This window comes from Glandiceps talaboti, chromosome 2, assembly GCF_964340395.1.
Source record: "Glandiceps talaboti chromosome 2, keGlaTala1.1, whole genome shotgun sequence".
Taxonomy (NCBI): Eukaryota; Metazoa; Hemichordata; class Enteropneusta; family Spengelidae; genus Glandiceps; species Glandiceps talaboti.
This window is the reverse complement of record NC_135550.1, coordinates 31,726,308-31,748,152: the sequence shown is the minus strand read 5'-3', so window position 1 is coordinate 31,748,152 and position 21,845 is coordinate 31,726,308. Positions and strand designations below refer to the sequence as shown.

The 21,845-nt window shown below is 36.2% G+C and overlaps 2 protein-coding genes across 2 annotated transcripts in view; one reads left to right on the top strand and one right to left on the bottom strand.

The window, feature by feature from the left end:
• Positions 1–482, bottom strand: part of LOC144446990 (RNA helicase aquarius-like) — a 28,104-nt gene extending 27,622 nt beyond the window's left edge. Inside the window, exon 1 of the mRNA XM_078136871.1 lies at positions 366–482. The gene's annotated coding sequence lies outside the window, so the exon portion shown is untranslated. The remainder of the gene's footprint in view (positions 1–365) is intronic.
• A 6,457-nt stretch (positions 483–6,939) lies between these two features.
• Positions 6,940–17,785, top strand: LOC144453516 (monocarboxylate transporter 2-like). Its single transcript, XM_078144829.1, has 6 exons — positions 6,940–7,123; positions 11,991–12,287; positions 13,171–13,517; positions 15,366–15,591; positions 16,085–16,228; positions 16,823–17,785. The coding sequence occupies exons 1-6, from the start codon at positions 6,979–6,981 to the stop codon at positions 17,044–17,046; spliced, it is 1,383 nt and encodes a 460-aa protein (XP_078000955.1). The 5' UTR covers positions 6,940–6,978; the 3' UTR covers positions 17,047–17,785.
• Positions 17,786–21,845: the final 4,060 nt, after the last annotated feature.

Below are 21,845 nucleotides of genomic sequence, written 5' to 3'. Positions count from 1 at the left end.
GTCGTACCGTCAACATTACGACACACGCTTCTTCTGTACATCTTGCTGAAGTTGTTTTGACTCGACGAAAAAAACACATCTCCCTTTTTGTAGTCCACAGTTCAATTTATGATGTTCCCATTGCAAAGCCAGTAAACTATACATAAATCAAAATCTGTTACTTTCGTTGATCATCACAGTGTATGTTGATGGTGGAAATTCTACGAATGGCACCAGTTGACGAACAAATAATATTAGAATTCATCACAAAGACTCCGTCCTAACGGTCCATGTCAACAAATTACAATTTGACAAACGTGGTCTTAAAGTTACTTGGTAGTTAATATTGCGTGCATGTTTTCACTGGAAAGAAGTGATTCCTTTACCTTTGAGAAACCTTTCTCGATACTGCTACACCACAAGGGATAATCACGGTCTGGATGGCTACGAATAATGCAAACTTTACCAGAAACATACGTACACATGGACACAGGACGTCGCCATTTTGGATCAATGATACCTGAAGCTAAAGGGCCTCAATACGTTAATATGACGTTTTACATGGACGTTTTAGGGGGTGCTTGCAGTCCGCCCTCTACAGTCATAAATGATAAAGTGATGATGTGGATGATGTAGTACAATGTCATTTAGAGTCTCCGGATATTTTTCATTCTTTATTTGAAAAAAAAAATTAAATCATAACTGTGTTCTTTTGTGTAAAATGATAACCTGAGTGAGTGATTGTGAAATAGTTGGGTGAATGTGTATAACTCTTCAGAGATGACTAGTAAAGCTCATAAATGCTATATGATATATATATATATAGAGTATATAGGTTGAGTTTTCCTTACTTTAAAAATCTAAAACTGAATAACAAACCCAAAACATTTGAAGATAAGGCCTAAAAAATTGAATGCTTCCGATTAAGCTCATCTTAGAATAGGTGGGGTAGGTAGATTAAAAGAATTACGTGTGAGTCTCTACTTCAGGTATAGTGGTTGTGTTTTCTGTTGTTTCCCATATGGTCAAATGTACAACCATTACAGTTTTATATTGTCGTTTTAAGTTGATGTAAGTTTCCACATCCGCTGTTACTCACAAGACTTCACCATTTTCGCGATTTTATTATTTTGTTATCGAATACGTAAAACGAAGTTTAGGATCGGCAATGAAAAACTAGGTGGGGTCGGATAACCGGAACCAAACAATTAAGTCTCCCAAGGGACTTGTGCCAGTCTATAGCATATTGTACAGTTTTTATGGAAAGCCTTCCAATCTTTTTTGTTTGTACATACGTATACAATATCCCGTGGGATGTATTTTAGCACATTTTTGTATTACCGTATCTTCCATAAACGTAGTTGTCACCTCAGTGATAAGTATTCCATCCTGAGGCATGTATTCAACTAGAAAAGAAACGCCTTTGTATAAAACGAAATGTTTTTTGACAATACATGTTTTGGTGCTGGAAACAAACATGTTTCTCAAATGCTTGAAAGATTGGAATGTCATGATTGCAAACCCTTCAGTGTCTAATGATTTTTTTTACAAACTTTGTAGATGCAACACGTGGTATCAAATACTTTCTTCACCCATAAAGAGAGATCTTGAGATCGATGCACGGATAGCACTAGACTAAGAAGATATCCGTGTTTTTGAATCCTTCTCCACAACAATTGTGAAGCCACAGGTAGCGCCTCTAGACTATGGCTCGATTAGTCTAGTTCCTGTACGGTATCGTTACTATTTACACCTCCACTCACAGCCTCGAGACCAAAGCTCGATGGGAACAAACTCACGATTTAATTAAGATTTTCCTTATCTTGATCATGATTTTATCATAGAACGTACGTTTCCCGGAAAACTCATTTTCTCCCTAATAGGAAAACGTGGAACGGGAACGATCAATGGAAGTTTTTTTTTTCAGTTTCTCTTGGTTTCTCACATTTAGTATTGATATCTTACCCTTTTAAAATTTAACATAAATTTATTGTCCAGCATCCATCTCCTTAAATAATGTTGTTGGACGTGGTTGAGGGCGGCGTTCAAGTAACTTTGTCAACAGGTTGTAAACATAGAAAATTTGTACCCCATGTAATAACAACGAACTATCGTCTTTAGTGATTTAGAGCGGACTAAATTTCCAGGTGTGAAGCCCCTATAAGACACGCTAAAACACGTCTCTATACGGTAATTGCAAAAAGACAAACCCTGGTAAAGCACTTAAGATAATATGACACAATGTAAAAGACACAATACAGATGCTAATTGAATGTCGAAATCGATAACCTAGAACTACTACCATGTACATTCAAGGTGATTCGTTGTTTTCATAAATCGAAGTTCAATGCCTTACCAACAAGGACAAATTAACTTTAAGAGTATCTTGAAATGTTTTCATTGTATGTCAGATACATTTAAACCTTTGAATAAAAAACCTCTTACATAACACTCCTGGGCCATAGACACTATATGGGTACCTGGTTTGCACATAAATAAATAAATAAATAAACAGACAGACAGACAGACAGACAGACAGACAGACAGACAGACAGACAGACAGACAGACAGACAGACAGACAGACAGACAGACAGACAGACAGACAGACAGACAAACAAACAAACAGACAAACAAACAAACAAACAAACAAACAAACAAACAAACAAACAAACAAACAAACAACAGAGTGTGCCAAATATAGATTCACCAATAAGGGGTAATATTTTCAACAACATAGTGTGCCAATATAGATTCGTGTCACTCATTCGGAGATGCAGTAAAGTCCATCGCCCCACGAGACCACGATTTAATACATGTACCTTCAACCTCCCATTATCCTTGAACTATTCAGAATACATTTCTAGTGTGTACTTGAAATGCTAATACTTGATAATAAATTTAGCCGGTTCAAAACATACAATGTAATGCTGGTAGTTTACATTGTAGTTTACTACTCAAAATGTTCGTATGCAATGGAAATGATGATCAACAACTCAGTGATATGATATCAACATCAGTGAATTTATCAATCTATCTTCAAATATTGGTTGAAACTATGTTTTTTATAGTGATGGGTACAAAAAACATATCTCGTATACCCCAACGAGTATCTGTTTATTTGCTAGTTTATTTAATTATTTTATTTGTCCCTATACTTGTCGTTCGTTTGCTTGTTCATGTGTCATTTATTTGATAGTTTAATTATTTATTTATTTATTTATTTATTTATTTATTTATTTGTTTTGTTTTGTTTTGTTTTGTTTGTCACACGGTTCCTGGGTCCCCTGTGGTACGAGAACAATCTTTACCACTGATTCTTGGAGGAAGTGTAGTCGGGGGATACCCGGCCTTGGACATATGCGTCATAACCTCAATTCGCCCTTGACATAATAATAGAGTCTTTAATTTACCAAAACTTAATGTCACTGCTAGGTCAGCCATCGCAGCATCGTACTGTTCACACCAGGAAGTATATCCACACCCGGAGATGTCCACGTTAATTAGGATATGTACGTTCGTGTTTGATATCTAATCAAATGGCATGATTGGTGAATCAACAAACTGTCTTTGGTATCTTGATTTTCTTGGTGTTTGTGTGGCATGTATCGTCGATTTTGATTCAAATGTATATTACATGTATTTCTTAGCCTGGACTCAGTGTAGGTGATTTGGGCTGTTCGTTACCCACAATGGGTGTTAGTGAGAAAAATGACAATACCGTACCTCTCTCGTTGTTTAATCTAGACGAAGCGATGTGAAAGATAAAAGAAAGCACGTTGCCTACCACGTTAGCTGAAGTTGCACAATCTTTCCACGTCCTTGAGGACATTAAAGTATTTAAGTCACGTGATAGGATATTAGGATAATGTTACCTACGACCTTGCTAAACTTCAGCGATACGCCTAGAACAATGCCCGGTGATTCATTCTTCGATGATACTGGCATTTTACTAGTAAAAGTCAATGCTTACATTATACACCGCACCGTCAAAATTTGACTCTGAGGCAAATTTTATCTGTGGTACTGCTATCGGTATCTTCACTAGTACGTCTAATGGTCGCCATGTGTATGGTGCGCATTTTGTGGACAACCTACTTCATACAGAAATCATTAGGTTCTACTTTATTTTGACATTCGTAAGTTGGAGTTTGGAAAACAAAACCAGCAAATATTACAGTACAGTTGTAAACTATTCCCTTTCCTATATCTAGACATGCGGATAATGGAGGAAGGAAACCTTCGATACAAATAAACCAACATTGATTCGACTCTTCAAATTTCCCAACTGGTGTGTCTAATATTTTACGATTGTTAAAGGATCTTGCATTTTAAAAATCGGTACAGCAAGTTATAAGTGGAAGGTCACAATAGTGACATCAACAACATACCAAACTATGCAAGTGCTTTGATATGGTGATTTCAGTCAGTGTTATGTAAAACTTGTTTTGAACATGGTAATTGTATTATCTTATATACAGGCAAAGAGTGAAATACAGAACCACCTGTTATTCGACAGCATGTCATCAAGACTAGGATTAATATTCCCGTCACAGAGAACTGATTTCACAAAATTGTAAATACTTAACATACATATGTACTAGACAGCAGTATACAAAACTTCTTTTTATAGTCATGTTGATCAGTTTATTAAAGTGGAGAGTGATGGATCGGTGTGACCTTGTTTGTTTACCAGTAGTCAAGTCGTGGCCTTCTTTGTGTAGTACCAGTCATTACGTCGCCTCATCTCCTTTACGCATTCTCGATTTCGCAAACCAAAGCTGTTATGGACGGTGACGTAAAAGAGGCAGTGGTTTACGACGATGACTTTACGACACGCGAGAACGGTCATGTTTCATAATGCTATCGTTAGTAATATTTGGAAATTTTCAAATTCTTATTTATATATAATATGGACCCATGTTTTCCTTCATGATAAAATGATATTAGTGATATTCAAAGGAATCTTCATAAGTTATAAATATGTAGCTCTGGGCTGGATCGCTAGTTACAACATATACAATGTCCTAATAGGAACGTTGGTTCAATTTATATTTTATTTCAAAATCACATCCACATTTGTCAAACTGAAGATACACATACCATTTTTGCAAGCAATTTAAATTGTTTTGCTGTCGCAAAAGAAGTTTAATATTATTCTTCCGTTTCTGTAAAGAGTTCCTACCAGTTTTAAGACAACGTAGGTAGTTGACTTATATCAACCGACGTGAAATTAACCAAAGTTCATTTTATACTGTTTAGTTGTAGTTCATTTCTCGTTTAACTATTTTTTTTTCGGTGACTCGTCAGTATTTAATATTGCAAAACAATGACGTAGTGTCCATTAATAAAATGTCATTTCCTTGAGTTCAATACCTGGCAATAACTTTCAACTTCAGACATATTTTAAATCACCAATTGTTTGGATTATCAGTACTATACATGCACAATCTTTCGGTTTTCGTAGAAATTATGAACAAAAACAATCAAGATCAAAATCATAAACGTTCAGTCAATTTCTGATGTCATCATTTCTACTGAGAGTACGACTACACAAAGAGTGTTTGGTCATCAATATCGCTGGGGATTCTATGTTCGGTCGTCTTTACGGTGAAACCTGGTCGAAGTTAATGACGAAGTATACTGAATTCAATTATTATATATGCAATCAATCAACTATCAATATCATGACTATATATGTACTAACTAATAAAAAATTTGGTACACAGTATATGTCACCTGTCAACGTTTGCAAAGAGGAACTATAAGCTTTTAAACTACGTTGTTTATAAGAATAATAAAACAGCGAGTAAACAGACATTTATATGGAAGTGCTTTCTCAGAACTTTGTTGTTATGTGGGTTTATATGCTCCCCTAAGACAGACTTCTTCAGGCTTAATGAAATCATTCTCTTCATATTTCCTTTTTAAATACATTTGCATTTATTTTACTTCTTATTATGCATTTCAAGTTCATCTCATTCACTATTAGACTCAAAGTCAGCTTAAATATATAACAGCGTGTCTGGCATCTTCTGACTATTTGTCATGATTTTACATGTACTACCGATGATAAGACAAACTTTAATATTGTTGATGGTTGAAATCAGCATGAAGTAATTAATTTGTCGACTTATCTTACATGTAATACCGAAATAAAGAGCTATTTCATTTTGTATTTCGCGTCGTACACGTCATATAGTCTAGAATTGATTGGGGCAAATAGTAAACAGACAGTGATTCGTTGTTATTGTTATTATTATGATTATTATTATTGTTGTTGTTGTTGTTGTTGTTGTTGTTGTTCATTTGCTCATAAATAATGATAAAATGATGATAATTTTATGAATTACTGTTGAAATAACTACTAAATAATAATAAAAATGATATAACAGGGATTTCATGATGCAATATAACAAAATCATATTTACTCATTTGGCGGTGATCTCACCCCATAATTATAATGGTCCATTTTTCCCGTCCCTCACGTCACAATTTATGGTATCCAGGAGACAACAACTGTTTATGTTAAATTGATGTAATCTTATTAATATGCAACTAATGATGTCACACCATTCATTTGAATATGTTGTTATGATTTCTTTGCATTGGATGGCACTTACTGTAATTCTATGATTGCATAAACTCTGTACCTTTAAAAATTAACGCAGTTTCACTTCTCTATCCTATGATGATGGAATAATTCTGATGCTGTTGCTATTTTCGACCTGCAGCTGATTGCGAAACAACTGCTAGGCAAGCCCGTTGTATTCATTATTAGCACTACAGTCAATACCTTATCAACGCGTCTGAGAGAACAATGGCCAGGCAACGCCCACTGCTGTATTCTAATTGGTCAGGCCTAGCCATGTGACTGATTTATATTAAATACCCAGCTGTGCGTCAGCTGATAGCTGATTGTGTCCGTTGTTTGTCACTGAGATCGTACAGTCAAACGCCGAGCGAACGGGACGAACTAACGGCGACACAAAATTGCGAAAATGGTAGAGGTCAAGAACAAGTGGGGCTGGCTAGTGACTTTCTGTACGTTTGTACTGTGTATACCATTTACCGGAATCCCAAGTTCATTTGGAGTAATATTTGTTAAGCTGCAAGAAGAGTATGACATTAGCGATTTCGAAACAGGTCAGTTTAAACGTTATGCTGTTATAATTAAATTACTTTATTCACATTGTATGTTAATGTGGACTTTCGCATAAACAACCCTGAAAAATGTTTTTGTTCTCAGTGATGACCCCAAGTTATCCTTCAATTTTGCAATTTTTGTTTTTGTTTGTCATTAGATTTGTTATATTTTTGGGTTTCATAGAGCTCAGAGATAGAACGAACTTTTTTGCACAGCTGTGACAAAGGAAAAGCGAATTGTAGAGATTTTCACTATACGGGTGGATTTGGCTACGAACATACTAGAGGTCAAATTCAAGGGTGTGGACCTATTGTCCGATGTTGTTTTTGTAAGGTCTTCCATGGTCAATTAAAAAACATCGACTTTCGTAAATTTGAAAAAAATACCATACAATTGAATTTAATATATTGGATTCATTTTGATCGGAACGTAACGTCTCTGTAATTTACTGTTGCTATACTATATGCCGTATTTGACTTGTAAATCTAGTAAAATAATGTATTCCACTAACTTGCTCCGGGTTTTCATTTCATCCATGATGATTTCATTACGCGATTTCAACTTGTGACATCTGTCATCGACTAACTATCAAATTCTGATAACTATAAGCATGCGATAGGAACCTTTAACCCCAGCCCGATACGTGAACCTGATTGCAGTATTTGCTCTTCTCTGCAATTTGAATATCTGAACGAAGAACACACACTGTACACGACAAACAAAATTAGTGGATATTCGAATGGTCATCGCCATCAATATTGAACCACTGATAGCTGACTGCGATGTATGATCGATGGTTAGAAAAACATATCCGTAAACTACTATGTCAAAACGTAAATTAGCATGTGACTTAACACATAAAAGTGTTTTTATTATATAGATGGTGATGACAAATTTGTATTAACTATTCATGACAAACAGTTTCAACTTTTGTGGAAAACCAAAGACGATTCAAAGTTGTGGCGCGCTTACGCGTGTTCTTCAAGTTCTGAAAAATATCACCAACTCACTCCCGAGCGGCAAGACAATCTTTATGCACATTTCAATATATCCCCTTTTACGTCATAAAATTATTCCCAATGTAATGTTGTAAATTATTTATTTTCATCATTCCATTTTCTACATGTACTTTAACGTAACGACTGATGTACTACAATTTGTTTGGTGTTTAGCGCCATTTGAAAGTATTACTATTAAAAGACTGGACCATTATGCACGGCTTGGGTTACGATACAGTCCAGTTATTAATCCCGGTTATTGACGACCGTTTGTTGGGAGTATTGCATCATTCCTCTATATTCAAAGTTCTTTGTTGTGTACGTCGTGGGTTATTCCCGCAACCTACTTTATACACCCATTGTAGAATAGTAATGTTAAGTATGCTGTCTGCAAGTAATGTTAAACGCGCTTGCGCAAACGGTATGTTGCATGTTGTAAGCATTGTAGTCCCTGTATATCGACTCGATCCTTTGAAAAGGTCATGCCTTCGCTGCGTGAAAGAACCAAGCTTTGTTTTTCGCTTCTTGAAATTTAAAGGAGGGCCCTGTAAAGGAGCGTTGAACTCACTGTTGCTACCAGTCACTAATGAGTTATAGATGGTATCCTAGTCTTCATTTCTGAGTTTAATTAGCCCAGCTTGCGTCCCGTATATCGTCTGCAAGCAGGACTAGAGTTTAATGTACCGAGAAATCACCCACACATTAATACTTTTGTGTTTAAGTTTAGGGATTTTTAAGTATTACATTTTCTGTTGAATATGAATATAATGTGACACCTAGTATACATGTAGTGTGTTGTTATTCCTCGGCATGTTCTTTAGCTACCACCAAGCACTTTGTGCAGACTATTAAAGCTGGTGAAAATGAAGAGTAGATTCACGATTCACGATTCACGTGGATGTGCTAGTACTGTTGATTGCGTAATTTTCTATGTTTATATGAAATAACAAATTGTTCACCAAACCAAGTTATTTCGTCATTCTTTTATACACATATTGGATAGTTTTACATAAATCATTCAAATCGGAAAATAAAATCAACGTTCCTACAAAAGTTGATTCAGTTGACATATTAAAGCGCTTCCCCGACCCCCTCCCATCCAACGATTCAGTTACAAAAATGTAGATGTGAGTTGACATGACAACTGCCATAGTGGTGACAAAATATTAACCTCGTGTGGATTTGTCTCCCTTATCCAGCACTAAATAAGAACAAAGGTGATATATCTGACTATCACCTTTTATTTGCATGTCGCCTGTCTCTACTCTGCAGTCTGAGTGACGGAGAATACAGGTCAAAGGTCAAATGTCTATGCTGTTCACATGGCATTGTGGTGTCTTCATAATAAATGTTATATTTATATATAGATAAAAAGACATAACTAAATAAAACTTAGACACTGCTCTACAATATTCAGTGTACCGGTATAATTATAGACTTATTAAAAGTTCAGTGGATGCCATGTATTAAACGAATCATATATATCACACGATAGAAAATACAGTACTTGTGCACAATGAACTTGTCCTTTATAGTGGTATTAACGTAACACACGCACACGAGTTTTGTACAAAGACTTTTTCAACTTCGACTGCATATTATACAAGGAATAATCAAACTAAGCGTGACCTTGTTACCAACAATACATTTACGAGTAATACCCTGGGTATGCGGAAAGTGAAAAACAACTCGGAGTCCTAGTCGTACGATATTTGCATACAATGAACGGAACATCCCACGTAGGCGAGAGGTTCGTCGATGCGTCATAATTGTGAGAGGGTATTTTAACGAGTCCCTTATTGTTTGTCATAAAATGTAGCGCCATAAAAAGGGTGTATATAAAAATATAAACTTCAACGACATACGCATAGTTGCAACCGACAAAGTTACAGACCCCGTACACAGACAAAGGGTCAGATGAACTTTGATATGCAGTTTGAGACGTATAAGAACATTGTAAGCTTACTTGCTTCCACGGGGGACGCGAAGTGTTGTCTGGATTGCGGATTTGTATTAGCGATGGATACGAACTGTCGAATAATGTTGCTACGAATAGTTATACGTGTCTGCTCCATATACTATGTTCACTTGATACAAGAAAAGGGAATTTTTTCTCTATATACTGGCAGCATAATTAGTAACCAAGTATTTTTTGTATTCATCCATACAAGCAAGATGGTGTAAAAGTAGTAACATCACCATATTCGATTCGTAACGTTATATTCTATGTATCCACCACCCATACAAGCAAGATTGCCCGTCTCTGTTTGCCCCATCTTGCATATCATATCGTGACAGCATTGCATATAATCCAGGCACCGCAGAGAGTGCATTGATAAAAGTGATGCCAACAACAGTATTAACTGTGCCATTGAACAAAGCGAGCAAAGTGTACTTGTTGACAATTTATCATTAGTAAAATTAATTAACAGCGATGCATGTCTACTAATTAAGATGAAAGACTAATCGCCGCGACTGACCTTGGTAGGGTGTGATAGACAAACCAATGAATGTTTAACTTACTTAAGTCTCCAAATCAACGTGCATCATATTTCGCAACTGCACATTGTTATATATACACGTTGTTAGTTTGTTATGCCTCAAAAAATTAATATCATTACCTTTATCGTGATATCAGTGAAGGTAATATTGAGATGAAAGGTTTTTCTGTCGTCACTCAAGGATGAAATCTCCCATGTAGAGATATAGTAATGTTTTTATACATGTATGACATTATGGTAAATGTACACATCATAATGTTGGAATGAAAAGTTCATAAGCCGCCTGTTGATCAATTTCGGTACATTATGTCAAATAACAAAAGTGAATATCGGATAACCCGACCGACCCTAGTTTAAGCCTCTGACCCTAAACATTCTTTAAACATTTAAAACAATAAGATAAGAAAATCTTTGTCTTCTTGACTTTCATGAACGTTTGTGTTCCTGACCCAGCGATGCCTGTACATATTTCATCAAATTATCACAGCATATGTATTCTGACCGACAGTTTGTTTGTTTTTGAGTGGAGCAATATTTTTCAAACAGACAAACAATTAAAAAGATAAAATAAAATAAAATAAAACCCCGACCTACCCTATTTTCTAAGGCCATGTAATCGGAAACACACGATTGTTGTTTTCGCCTTACATGTATTTTAATTTATTCTGATAGAGCGAGAGAAACTAAATTTTGAAGAGATTTTGGCACTTGTACATATAACAGATCCATTAACGCTATTCTTGTATACCTGTGATCAATGAAATGGATGACCCCCCCCCCCCTCCAATACCACCAGCACCAGCACCGCCATAGAATTCAATTCTATATTGTAAATGGAGTATTTTTTAAAATTACACGATGTAACACGATGCGTTGAAACGAACATACATGTAGACTGTTCTCGCCACTATTATATATGACAAGCTGGGTTTTGATAGTATAATCATCGACCTTGTAGCGAACGTTCACTCCAGGGTCTATTAAGTACGGAATATGATTTTTTTTCGAACGAGTTTTCATACGTGATTTCAAACCAATAGTATCTTGAACAATAGTAACTGTATTTGTTGTGTCTCTGTGTGCACACTCATCAAGTAGACTTCTATCTTGGTATCCACAAACCGCAGGAAAACCGCAGCTCTTTGTCATTCAAGGCTAGTACCGATATGATCGGTCTCAGCTCTTTGTCAGTTGGATCAGTAGGCAAATCGTCAAACATGTATGTCGGTTAGCTAACACAAGCACTGACCTATCAAATACAGAATGAAATTTACATGTTGCCTTGAATCACTTACTGATTCGACAAAATTATATAATTTTTTTATTTTCATATTTCAAACATTATTTTAAATTTCTTTACTTCGCAGGATGGATCGGCTCGGTGGCCTTCGGAATGTTTTTCTTTGCTTCACCAATATCCACTGGTTTATTCAAACGATTTGGACACAGAAAGGTCGTCTTTAGCGGTGTTATCATGTCCTGTATTGGCTTGCTTTCCTCTTCCTTCGTCCCAAATCCAACTTTCCTCTTCATTACATACAGTGTTGTTTACGGAGTGGGATCAAACTTTTTTGACAATGCCTCTTTGAACTTGATAAGTGATTATTTTCCAAATAAAAACAGTGCAAGGGCGACATGTTTTGCCACTCTGGGATGGAGCGTAGGTAGGTTACCATGGTTACTAAATATACTTAACCTGTAGTTAGAATTCTAATTATGTTCGTGAGTGGGAGTAGTTTTTTTCAACACTTGAAGGAACGTATTCCACTGTAGCCGTAAAAAGTCGAGCTATTTTACAATGGTGAATGACAAAGTACTGAGCAATTATAGCGTTGTCTTACTCATAAACTTGTGACGTCATAATACTCTTGAAAGTGATAGTATTTTGTGATGGAACATTGGAAAACACGAATCAGTTATAACGCAACGAAAGGACAAATGTATGTATGATAGTGTATAGCATTATGTTTTCAGCATATCAATATGTGTATATTAATATATATATGTTGCTTTAGAAACTATACGAACATTCTAAACTCCTCATTCACATTTCGAATTGTAACTGGTTGGTTGGTTGGTTGGTTGGTTAGTTGGTTGGTTGGTTGGTTGGTTGGTTGGTTGGTTGGTTGGTTGGTTGGTTGGTTGGTTGATTGATTGATTGATTGATTGATTGATTGATTGATTGATTGATTGATTGATTGATTGATTGATTGATTGATTGATTGATTGATTGATTGATTGATTGATTGATTGATTGATTGATTGATTGATTGATTGATTGTATGGTTGGTTGGTTGGTTGACTGACTGACTGACTGACTGACTGACTGACTGACTGACTGACTGACTGACTGACTGACTGACTGACTGACTGACTGACTGACTGACTGACTGACTGATTGATTGATTGATTGATTGATTGATTGATTGATACGATTATTTGAGGTGTGCAAGATATAACTGGAATCACGATTGGAGATGCTAATGAATGCTAAGAAACAAAACGAAAGTTTATTTTAAATTATAATCTTTTATCTATTCTCCTCAGGCTCACTTATTCTGAATCCAACAGTTGAGGTTTTATGTGAAAATTTGGGTTGGCGAAACACGTTCCGAATTCTTAGTGGGATGTTATTCGTACTAGGCATTTTGTGTACAGCTACTTTCAGACCAGCACCCGAGTCCTGGAACAGAAATTGGAAACACTTAGAGGCCACTAAAGAGGAAAAAGAAGCTTTACAGAGACAAAAAGAAGCTGCCAATATCGAACAAAAACACACTTTTAGGCAATATATTAAATCATTTTCAAAGACTTTTAAAGCACCTGGAATATTGTTGTGGTTAATGGGAAATGTCTTCCTCAACTTGTCTTTGATATTTCCGTTCATTAATATGGTAAGTATTTGTTTGTCACACTATCGTGTTTTACGCAGTTCCACAGTTCTGACGTCGAATAATATCTTTCCAAATACGTTATTGTTACATATAATATATTTCGCTATGACGTCACAGATTAGACAAATTATCTATATCAATCTTACATTGCGTATATTATTTACCTTCTCTGCACGAACTCACTATTGTTTGCACTATTTTTAAACAACTACGGTTATCGCGACTAATCACGATATAGTTTGAACCACGAAGGAGATACATTGTATCTGACGACGATTTACGATGTGTATGGCTGTCTAGTGATGACACAGTACTAAGTTTGTTGTATGAGAGATCTTCATAAATGTTTACTGTCTGTAGACGAATTCTTTGCAACCGGCGATACACAGCAGTACATACACAATGCATGTAATATCAGAAACGTTGACGACTGTCAAGATATCGGAGATTGTATTCAACAGATAGGGTACTTCTGTATCTCAGACCGCTATCGTGGTACATACGTACACATATTCCACCCAACTGTGTTTCTACTGTATTTCAAGGGACACAAAACCATTAAACCCGCTATCTCAGGCCTCTATGGTGGTCTGAAGCCCCAAACAAATGTTAAAATCACATTCTAGATAAGTGTCATCATAATTATTATGCAAGGAAATCTTCCATGTTTATCCCTTTTCCGTGATACGTCACAGTAGATAATTTACTTTAGATAGCATCCATGTGTTTGAAAACTAGATCAAAACTCCAAATTCCTCCTTCCCGTAAGTTTCAACTTGAAAAGAAAGTTAAGCATGAATCCTACCCACGACAAGACACTTCAGTCCAATCCATGTATACACATACAGGTACATTACGACACAGTGTAGTACTAGGTTACAAATCGAGTGTATTAGAATCTCAAAATCTAAAACGTTCCCAACTTTTTTTCGATGTTATTGACTATTCATAATTGGGTAATCTTTAATCATAATCAGACTAATGTATCGTGTGGCCTTGATATGCTACAACACGTATCGAAATCAAACAAAACCTGATGAGTAAGATGATATGCTTATATTTGTCTGAGATAGGCATGACACAAAAGTGAGAAAAGTACCGTTATAATCTAATCAAGTCTGCTATGGTATCGATCATAGATTCGTCTAAATGGAACTTTGTGATTAGAGTAGTATCGGCCTATTTCTGAACAGCCCCATTAATGTATAATGTACATAATTTTGCCTCCAAGTTTTACTCCTATCACATTATGATAATTTGAATAGTTTTGGATCAAACATATTTCTCCACGAATCTACAGTCACATCGTATAAAAATACCGCCAATGGCATTGTAGCACAACTTTACCGTTTTTAAAAATGTTTATCCATATGCTAGCCAATGCTAGCCCATGCTAACAATAGGTGTTCATTTGCTGAATGACTATCCAGTTGCCTATCCAACCATGCTGCTATCTTTGCGATATACGCGATCATTTGGCTGTTGCTATGGGCGTGTTCATGTTGTTAGATGTATTTGCATACATTTTTGTATGTTTTTGTTAATTTGTGTATGAATTCCTGATATTATTAGTCTTAGCAATATACGTGATCATTTGGCTGTTGCTATGGGCATAGTCTTGTTGCTAGGCATATTTGCATACATTTTAAAATGTTTATTCATTTGTCATTTAATCCTCTTGTTATCTTCGGAATATATGTTGCAGAAATCATTTTAATGTCACCAAAGTCAATACAATACGTAAATGTTATACCGATAGCAGGTATTCATATCGCGCCATGAATGTGTTGTTGTAAGGACGAAAACAATAGTTGAAGCAAAGAACTAACCGAAATTATCCTCTTTCAGATAAAATTTATGACTACAATAGGCATTCCGGAATTCCGCGGTACTTTGGTTCTTACAGCCATGGGAATAACAGATCTGATTGGTCGTACCAGTGCTGGCTTGTTTGGAGATCGTTTACCATTCCACATTGTCTACGTCTATGCGCTGTCATCAGCTGTGATGGCGCTTGGCATCTTCAGTTTACTTTTTATGAGTTCATTTACAGGAATGATCGTTTTCGGAACAGGTATGTTAACCCCCCACCCCCACCCCCCCCCCCCCCCCACGGTCATGCAACGGTGTTTTCGGATAAACTGAAATTATAGCATTTAATACACTGAATTGTAACGCTACATGTAAATGAAAATTAATGACATATAGTTAATGTATATCTGCTCACAATAGATGAAAAATAAATATTTCCATGGTATGATTTTGAGTATGAGACGTATAAAAACAAAAGAACGTTCAGCTCATTGAATTCGCAGGAAATTCGCAGGAAGTTTAATCACCTTGCCTCAACATCTCGAGTATAGTAGGGCCTAACATCACTTTGTAAACATTGCATATTTCCACGATTTCTGTGACAATGTGCCAAAAAAGTTAAAGAAAAAGAATAGTTACAGAATAAATATCTTTACAAATGCATTTTTAAAAATGCAGGGACTTGTCGTATACGTGAACAACAATTTTATATCTGGAGTAATTAACATTGGTAAACAATTCCCACTGTATTGCAGGTTTTGGCTTTTTCGTCGGCATAGTAAACGCTATGTTGTTCAAAGCCTGTATGGATTTGTTTGGTGGTAAACTTTTGGCCGAAGCTTGGACTCTAACCATGGTTGCTGCCGGTATTGGTATTATGGTCGGTCCTAGTATAGCAGGTAAGCGGGACTGCGTTTTACTTCTTGTTAAAAAGATGTTTATCTGGTATGAGGATTCAGTGATGTGCATAATGGAACTGTTCACTGGTTATTTGTGAGTCAAGCCGCCACTTGAGTTCTTCCTTCCCTACAATTTAAAGACTTTTATGTACATCTCTGTTGACGTATTTATATACATCTCTGTATATTTGTATTTTAGCGAGCCATGCATGTCTTAAAGTTTTGTTCTCAAAGTATACAGACAGACAGACGGACGGACGGACGGACGGACGGACGGACGGACGGACGGACGGACGGACAGACAGACAGACAGACAGACAGACAGACAGACAGACAGACAGACATATAAGAGCAAATAGATTGAACAAACAGACAGACAGACAGACAGACAGACAGACAGACAGACAGACAGACAGACAGACAGACAGACAGACAGACAGACAGACAGACAGACAGACATACAGACAGATGGACGGACGGACGGACGGACGGACGGACAGAGGTGAAATAAAAAAATGGGTCATATGTCGGAACAGGGTAATTCGCAAGTTATTGTAAAAAGTAAATCCTAATATTTGTGTTCGTTAATCGCAGGTGCTGCTTTTGACCAAACGGAATCATTCACCATTGCTTTCTACATCGGGGGAAGTTTGTGTGTCGTTGCCGCCATTGCTTTTGTGGTGATACCCATCTTGCAAAGAAGAAAAGACTGGAACCCGAAAGCCTTGAGTATTCATTCCAGTTCAACAGAAGTGTCTATGCTTACCGATGATACTCCCGAAGTGTTGTATGTTTACGATGTGCTATCATCCGTGTAGCCATAGCACCTGAAAACAGATATAAAGTATAAACGCTCTGAAGAGGTGAATTGACGTAAACTCGATCGGAAAAAAGACTGTTTTTCATCGAGAAGTTAATGCGCATGTCCGAGTCGATAAGGGAAAACGGCCAAAGCTGTTCACCAAGACTCAAAGCCAAAACAAAACATTACATATGAATTTTAAAACAAGAGAAAATGCAATACTTTATTATATGATGTTATATAGTTAACTACCTTCAAGGGTCACCCTTTTCTCAGTAAAAGTGATATTAGTATACCACATGTACATCTTGCAAATACTATACTAAAATTAGTATCAGAAAAGATTTAATCCGACCATTAAGTTGACAAAAAAACTGAAAGATATAGACAAATTATTCTTTCCTTCGCACTGTGTAGTAGAGAAACGTGGAGGAGAATCGAGTTAGCCTTTGACTGTGACTCGGTTTTTGTGCCATTGGCCGTGAACAGTGCTAGCACGTGCGGAGGTGTTATCGAGCCAGAAGATAGCAAGAGTCAACAAGAAAACCGCTATGTATTTAACGAGTACTGACATTACTAATAGTTGTTTTATCCGACATCGTTTTCACATGATTTTGTCATGAATGTGAATTGTACTATTTTATTCCTTGTAAGTTTCCATTACCTGTAATTCTATTTATAGTATCAGTTCGAAACAAGGATCCTTGCTCTTTATTTTTGTACTGTTCGTTCTTTCGTTTGATAGTCTACTGTTTTTCTTTAAGGGTGGAATACTTAGGGCAGATATTGACTCACGTGATCGCGGATCTGTGTCATTCCGCTTCTCTCTTCACTATTGTGAATACATCGCGGATCTGTAATTCCGCTTCGTAAAAAATCCGGAATTACAGATCCGCAATGTATACAGACAAACTCTTGTTTTAATTTTGCGCAATAGAGAAAATGCAATACTTACAAGCTCGTTTCTAACATGAATATAACATTCCTATTATTTTTGACATATTGGTTCAGGGATAATGATGAAGTTGTTCAAGTTCAACTGGATATATTATGCAGGTAAAATATACATGACATCCATTATTTATAATATTTGTATTAGCATTGCAATTCTAAACCAAATCTTACACAGTTGCACTATTCTGTATTTATATTAAACACAGGTCACATTGTTTACAAGCTATATCAGGGGTTTTCTAATGATTGATAGTTACACGGTTCAAAGCAGAATACTCCCGTGGGGTTAAAGTTCACAATGAGAGTTCATACCTCTATGATTAGAACACATTAACTAAAGGTGGAGTTTTCTCTATTAATGCCAGAAATGTATTAGGATTGAATGTGAAATAATATGTTTTAAAGATTGAAATTCACAAACAATAACTGCTTTAAATAAGATAAATTTGCTTGTCATTTGCGATTTTACACCTTGATTTGAAGGTGACTGGTATGTCAATGTGTATGTTGTTTTCCGTGATCGTGTCAGTCTGCACGTAAAGCATTTGTAGACCGTGCGTGATACATTACATGTAATTCTCTATCACAATTTACAAACACCTGTTGAATTGGATTTTATGTGGTAAACACATATAGATGGTAATCACGTGATAAGAAGGAAATTCTTTTAATATTTGTATGGTATGTAAATGTGATTTATGTTAATGACATGTTAATTGGTGGTGATCATACGATGTTACTAGTAGCATTCAATTCTGACACGAGTATTTGTAAGCAAGTGAAGTAATTCCATCGATTTGTATAAATTATCTGTGATATCTTGTCAAATGTCAGGAGAGAGAGAGAGAGAGAGAGAGAGAGAGAGAGAGAGAGAGAGAGAGAGAGAGAGAGAGAGAGAGAGAGATAGAGATAGAGAGAGAGATGGTAGTGTATCATCTGCACATTTAGTTAGATGTACATGATTGTATTACTATTAGTATTAGGCCGTTATCCAGCATTATGTTGTTATTGTCAAAACGATTTGCCACTTTACTGTAACTCTGTATTTCATTCACACAATGGCAATAAGGTTTCACTGAAATTGTTACAAATTTCTCAAATTTATTGCATATGGATCTCAGGTAGTAGATAAAAAGGTCGATACGTAGACACCTAGGCAGGCTTTGGTTATCAGCCTGTATTATGTGTACACTGACTCTGTCCTAAAACAGGTGTCATCCCGTACACCATATTACTTGAGTTAGTAACTCAAAACATTAGTTGAAGAATTAGAAACGCACAGTGTGTGACCTTTGTACTAGGTACTGCCTACATTATACTGAAATTTACATATTATTACTTTTTATTAACAGATATTTTCTATTAATATTAACTTCTGATAGGAACATATTTCATCTGTAGTATGCTGTCAGAAAGTTTTTAATAACGCTATGAGATGTTTATGTTATTTAACTATCATATTTTCATAAAACTTGCAAATATTAGAAAGTAATTGTACTGGGGTGTAAATACTTTGAATCGAACCCATGTGTGATCTCACCACAGCATAGCTGTATTCAAAACTAGACGTGGGCCTACAACATGTTTCCCCGTCCCACTGGCACAAATACTAGTAATTGTGAAGACCAGGACTATATTACACGGTATCTCTGACTGAGATATGCAGTGTCTTGGTACTCAGATACACACCGACTTTGCATTTTGTCGGAATCATGCACTTCTTCATTAACGTTTGGTATTTATAGTTCAAATACAATGGGTGAAGCTGACAGTGTCATGGATTTTGAAATAAACGCTTGTTATTGAGAGAAAATACCAAAATTATTTTCTGTCTGTACTCTTTGTGAAATGTTTATGTTTTTCAGCAAAATTAGTTTGATTTCATGTGAAATGTTGAACAAACGCGCACGCACGCACGCAAGCGCACACACACACACACACACACACACACACATACATACACACATACACACACACACACAAATACACTCACATAAACACACATACAGACACATATTTAATCAGAGACCAATTTCCGTATTGAGGACATTTTGATGGCATTAATAGCATGGTAGTAAAATCCATTGTTCTAGAACACTTCTCGACTCATTTAATAAATCATTGTCCTTGGATGTTTTATCATTCTCCAAATCTGTAAACGACTCACTCATGCATATCAATCAATCAATCAATCAATCAATCAATCAATCAATCAATCAATCAATCAATCAATCAATCAATCAATCCAGTCAGTCAGTCAGTCAGTCAGTCAGTCAGTCAGTCAGTCAGTCATCCAGCTAGCCAGCCAACCAGCCAACCAGCCAACCAACCAACCAACCAACCAACCAACCAACCAACCAACCAACCAAAAAAATAGCTACATTTTTATCTTCGGCTGCAAAACTTGCTGATAAATAGATAACTAAATAAACGAGTATCTAGACAAGTGTAAATGGGAAATCAAAATAAGTGGCTAATCTGTCTGAACTGTTACAATCCATATACTGTTAAACGGCCAGCCGTTACCAGTGAAAACTATACCCCAGTATGTACAGGTATTGAGAATCACGTGATTCAGCTCAAGAGGTCATGTGCTACTCACGAGATCTGGTAGCATAAGCATCTATAAATTGATAACATTGAGTTCTACAATAATCAGTTGATTTCAATAACAGTTATAGTTATCTTGTTTCAGTCATGCGACTTCAGTATTCAATTATATAAAAGATGACACATGTCTATTTATAGAATTGCCAATCTGTCATACTAAGCATCATGGGAGCTCAAATCGGAATTTAACATACTAACAGCCAATTTACAGAATTCGAAGGTAACACCGTGAAAGGTCTGAGATGAGAATTAAAATTATTATTGTAAAAAGAAATCCAGAGTGTAATGCATTACCAGGTATAACAAAGACGACATAGGTACATGCATATAGGAATGAGACTATCAAAACACACCAAATTTGAAAGAAAGCAAAATGACAGTAATGCAATGCAGAATGAGTCACAAAATTCTCACTGCCCAAATCTGATCAAATAATGCATCAAGTCGATATTCGTATCCATCATCAGCAACAATTTCTTTAACAGATACTTTCAACTTGAAGATCACAGTACTGGGTATAGTCGTAGTTCAAAGCTATAAGTTCACATCGAAATGTCAGTGGATCAGAATGATATGGGACGATGTGAGATCAACCAGGGAGTGTGAAAACACCTGTTGATTGATGCAATAGTTAAAGTTTAAAACATATATTCAAAGTCATGAGAAACTGTGCCAGGGTTATCATAATTTCAACAAATGCGACATATCGACATAGTTTTATATGTTTTCGAGTGATCTATAAAAAAACATGTCCTTGCAAAACTTGTTGATGCAACCGGTGTCCCAATTTTATCAAGTCCACTCTGAAGTCCACTGTGTGCCGTGACATACAAAAGTGGGCGGATACCGTGAAGCACCCAACAGGTGACTTTACTACATGTTGTCAAGGACGATCAAAAGCTGGAAAGATCTACAATTTTGTCTGTAGAAGTATCGATTACTCTCACATTCCCTCCTCCTCCCTGCAGTCTACAGGGCCACAGTGGTATTTTGAAATTTTCAAACGTGAAAACTTGTTAAGACTCATAAGAGCTGGGGTTATTATGCTAGGTGTATTTCTATGTAAAAATATGAACTCCATTCACTCCAATAGATGAAGCAAGGGTAGCTACATAGGTATTTTCGAGTAGTCACAAATCACGCCAGTTAACTGGCTAATGGTTCGATTCATCTGCTGGGCTGGGCTGACCTCTCATTCACCTGAAAAAACAACCATTCAACGATATTCATGTCAAGTGTTGTCGTGTCGAA

Excerpts from the sequence above, each read along its gene's own strand:
- LOC144453516 (XM_078144829.1), top strand. The coding sequence starts at position 6,979 with ATGGTAGAGGTCAAGAACAAGTGGGGCTGGCTAGTGACTTTCTGTACG. Across the intron at positions 12,288-13,170 it reads CACTCTGGGATGGAGCGTAG|GCTCACTTATTCTGAATCCA; the intron begins GTAGGTTACCAT and ends TATTCTCCTCAG. Across the intron at positions 13,518-15,365 it reads TATTTCCGTTCATTAATATG|ATAAAATTTATGACTACAAT; the intron begins GTAAGTATTTGT and ends ATCCTCTTTCAG.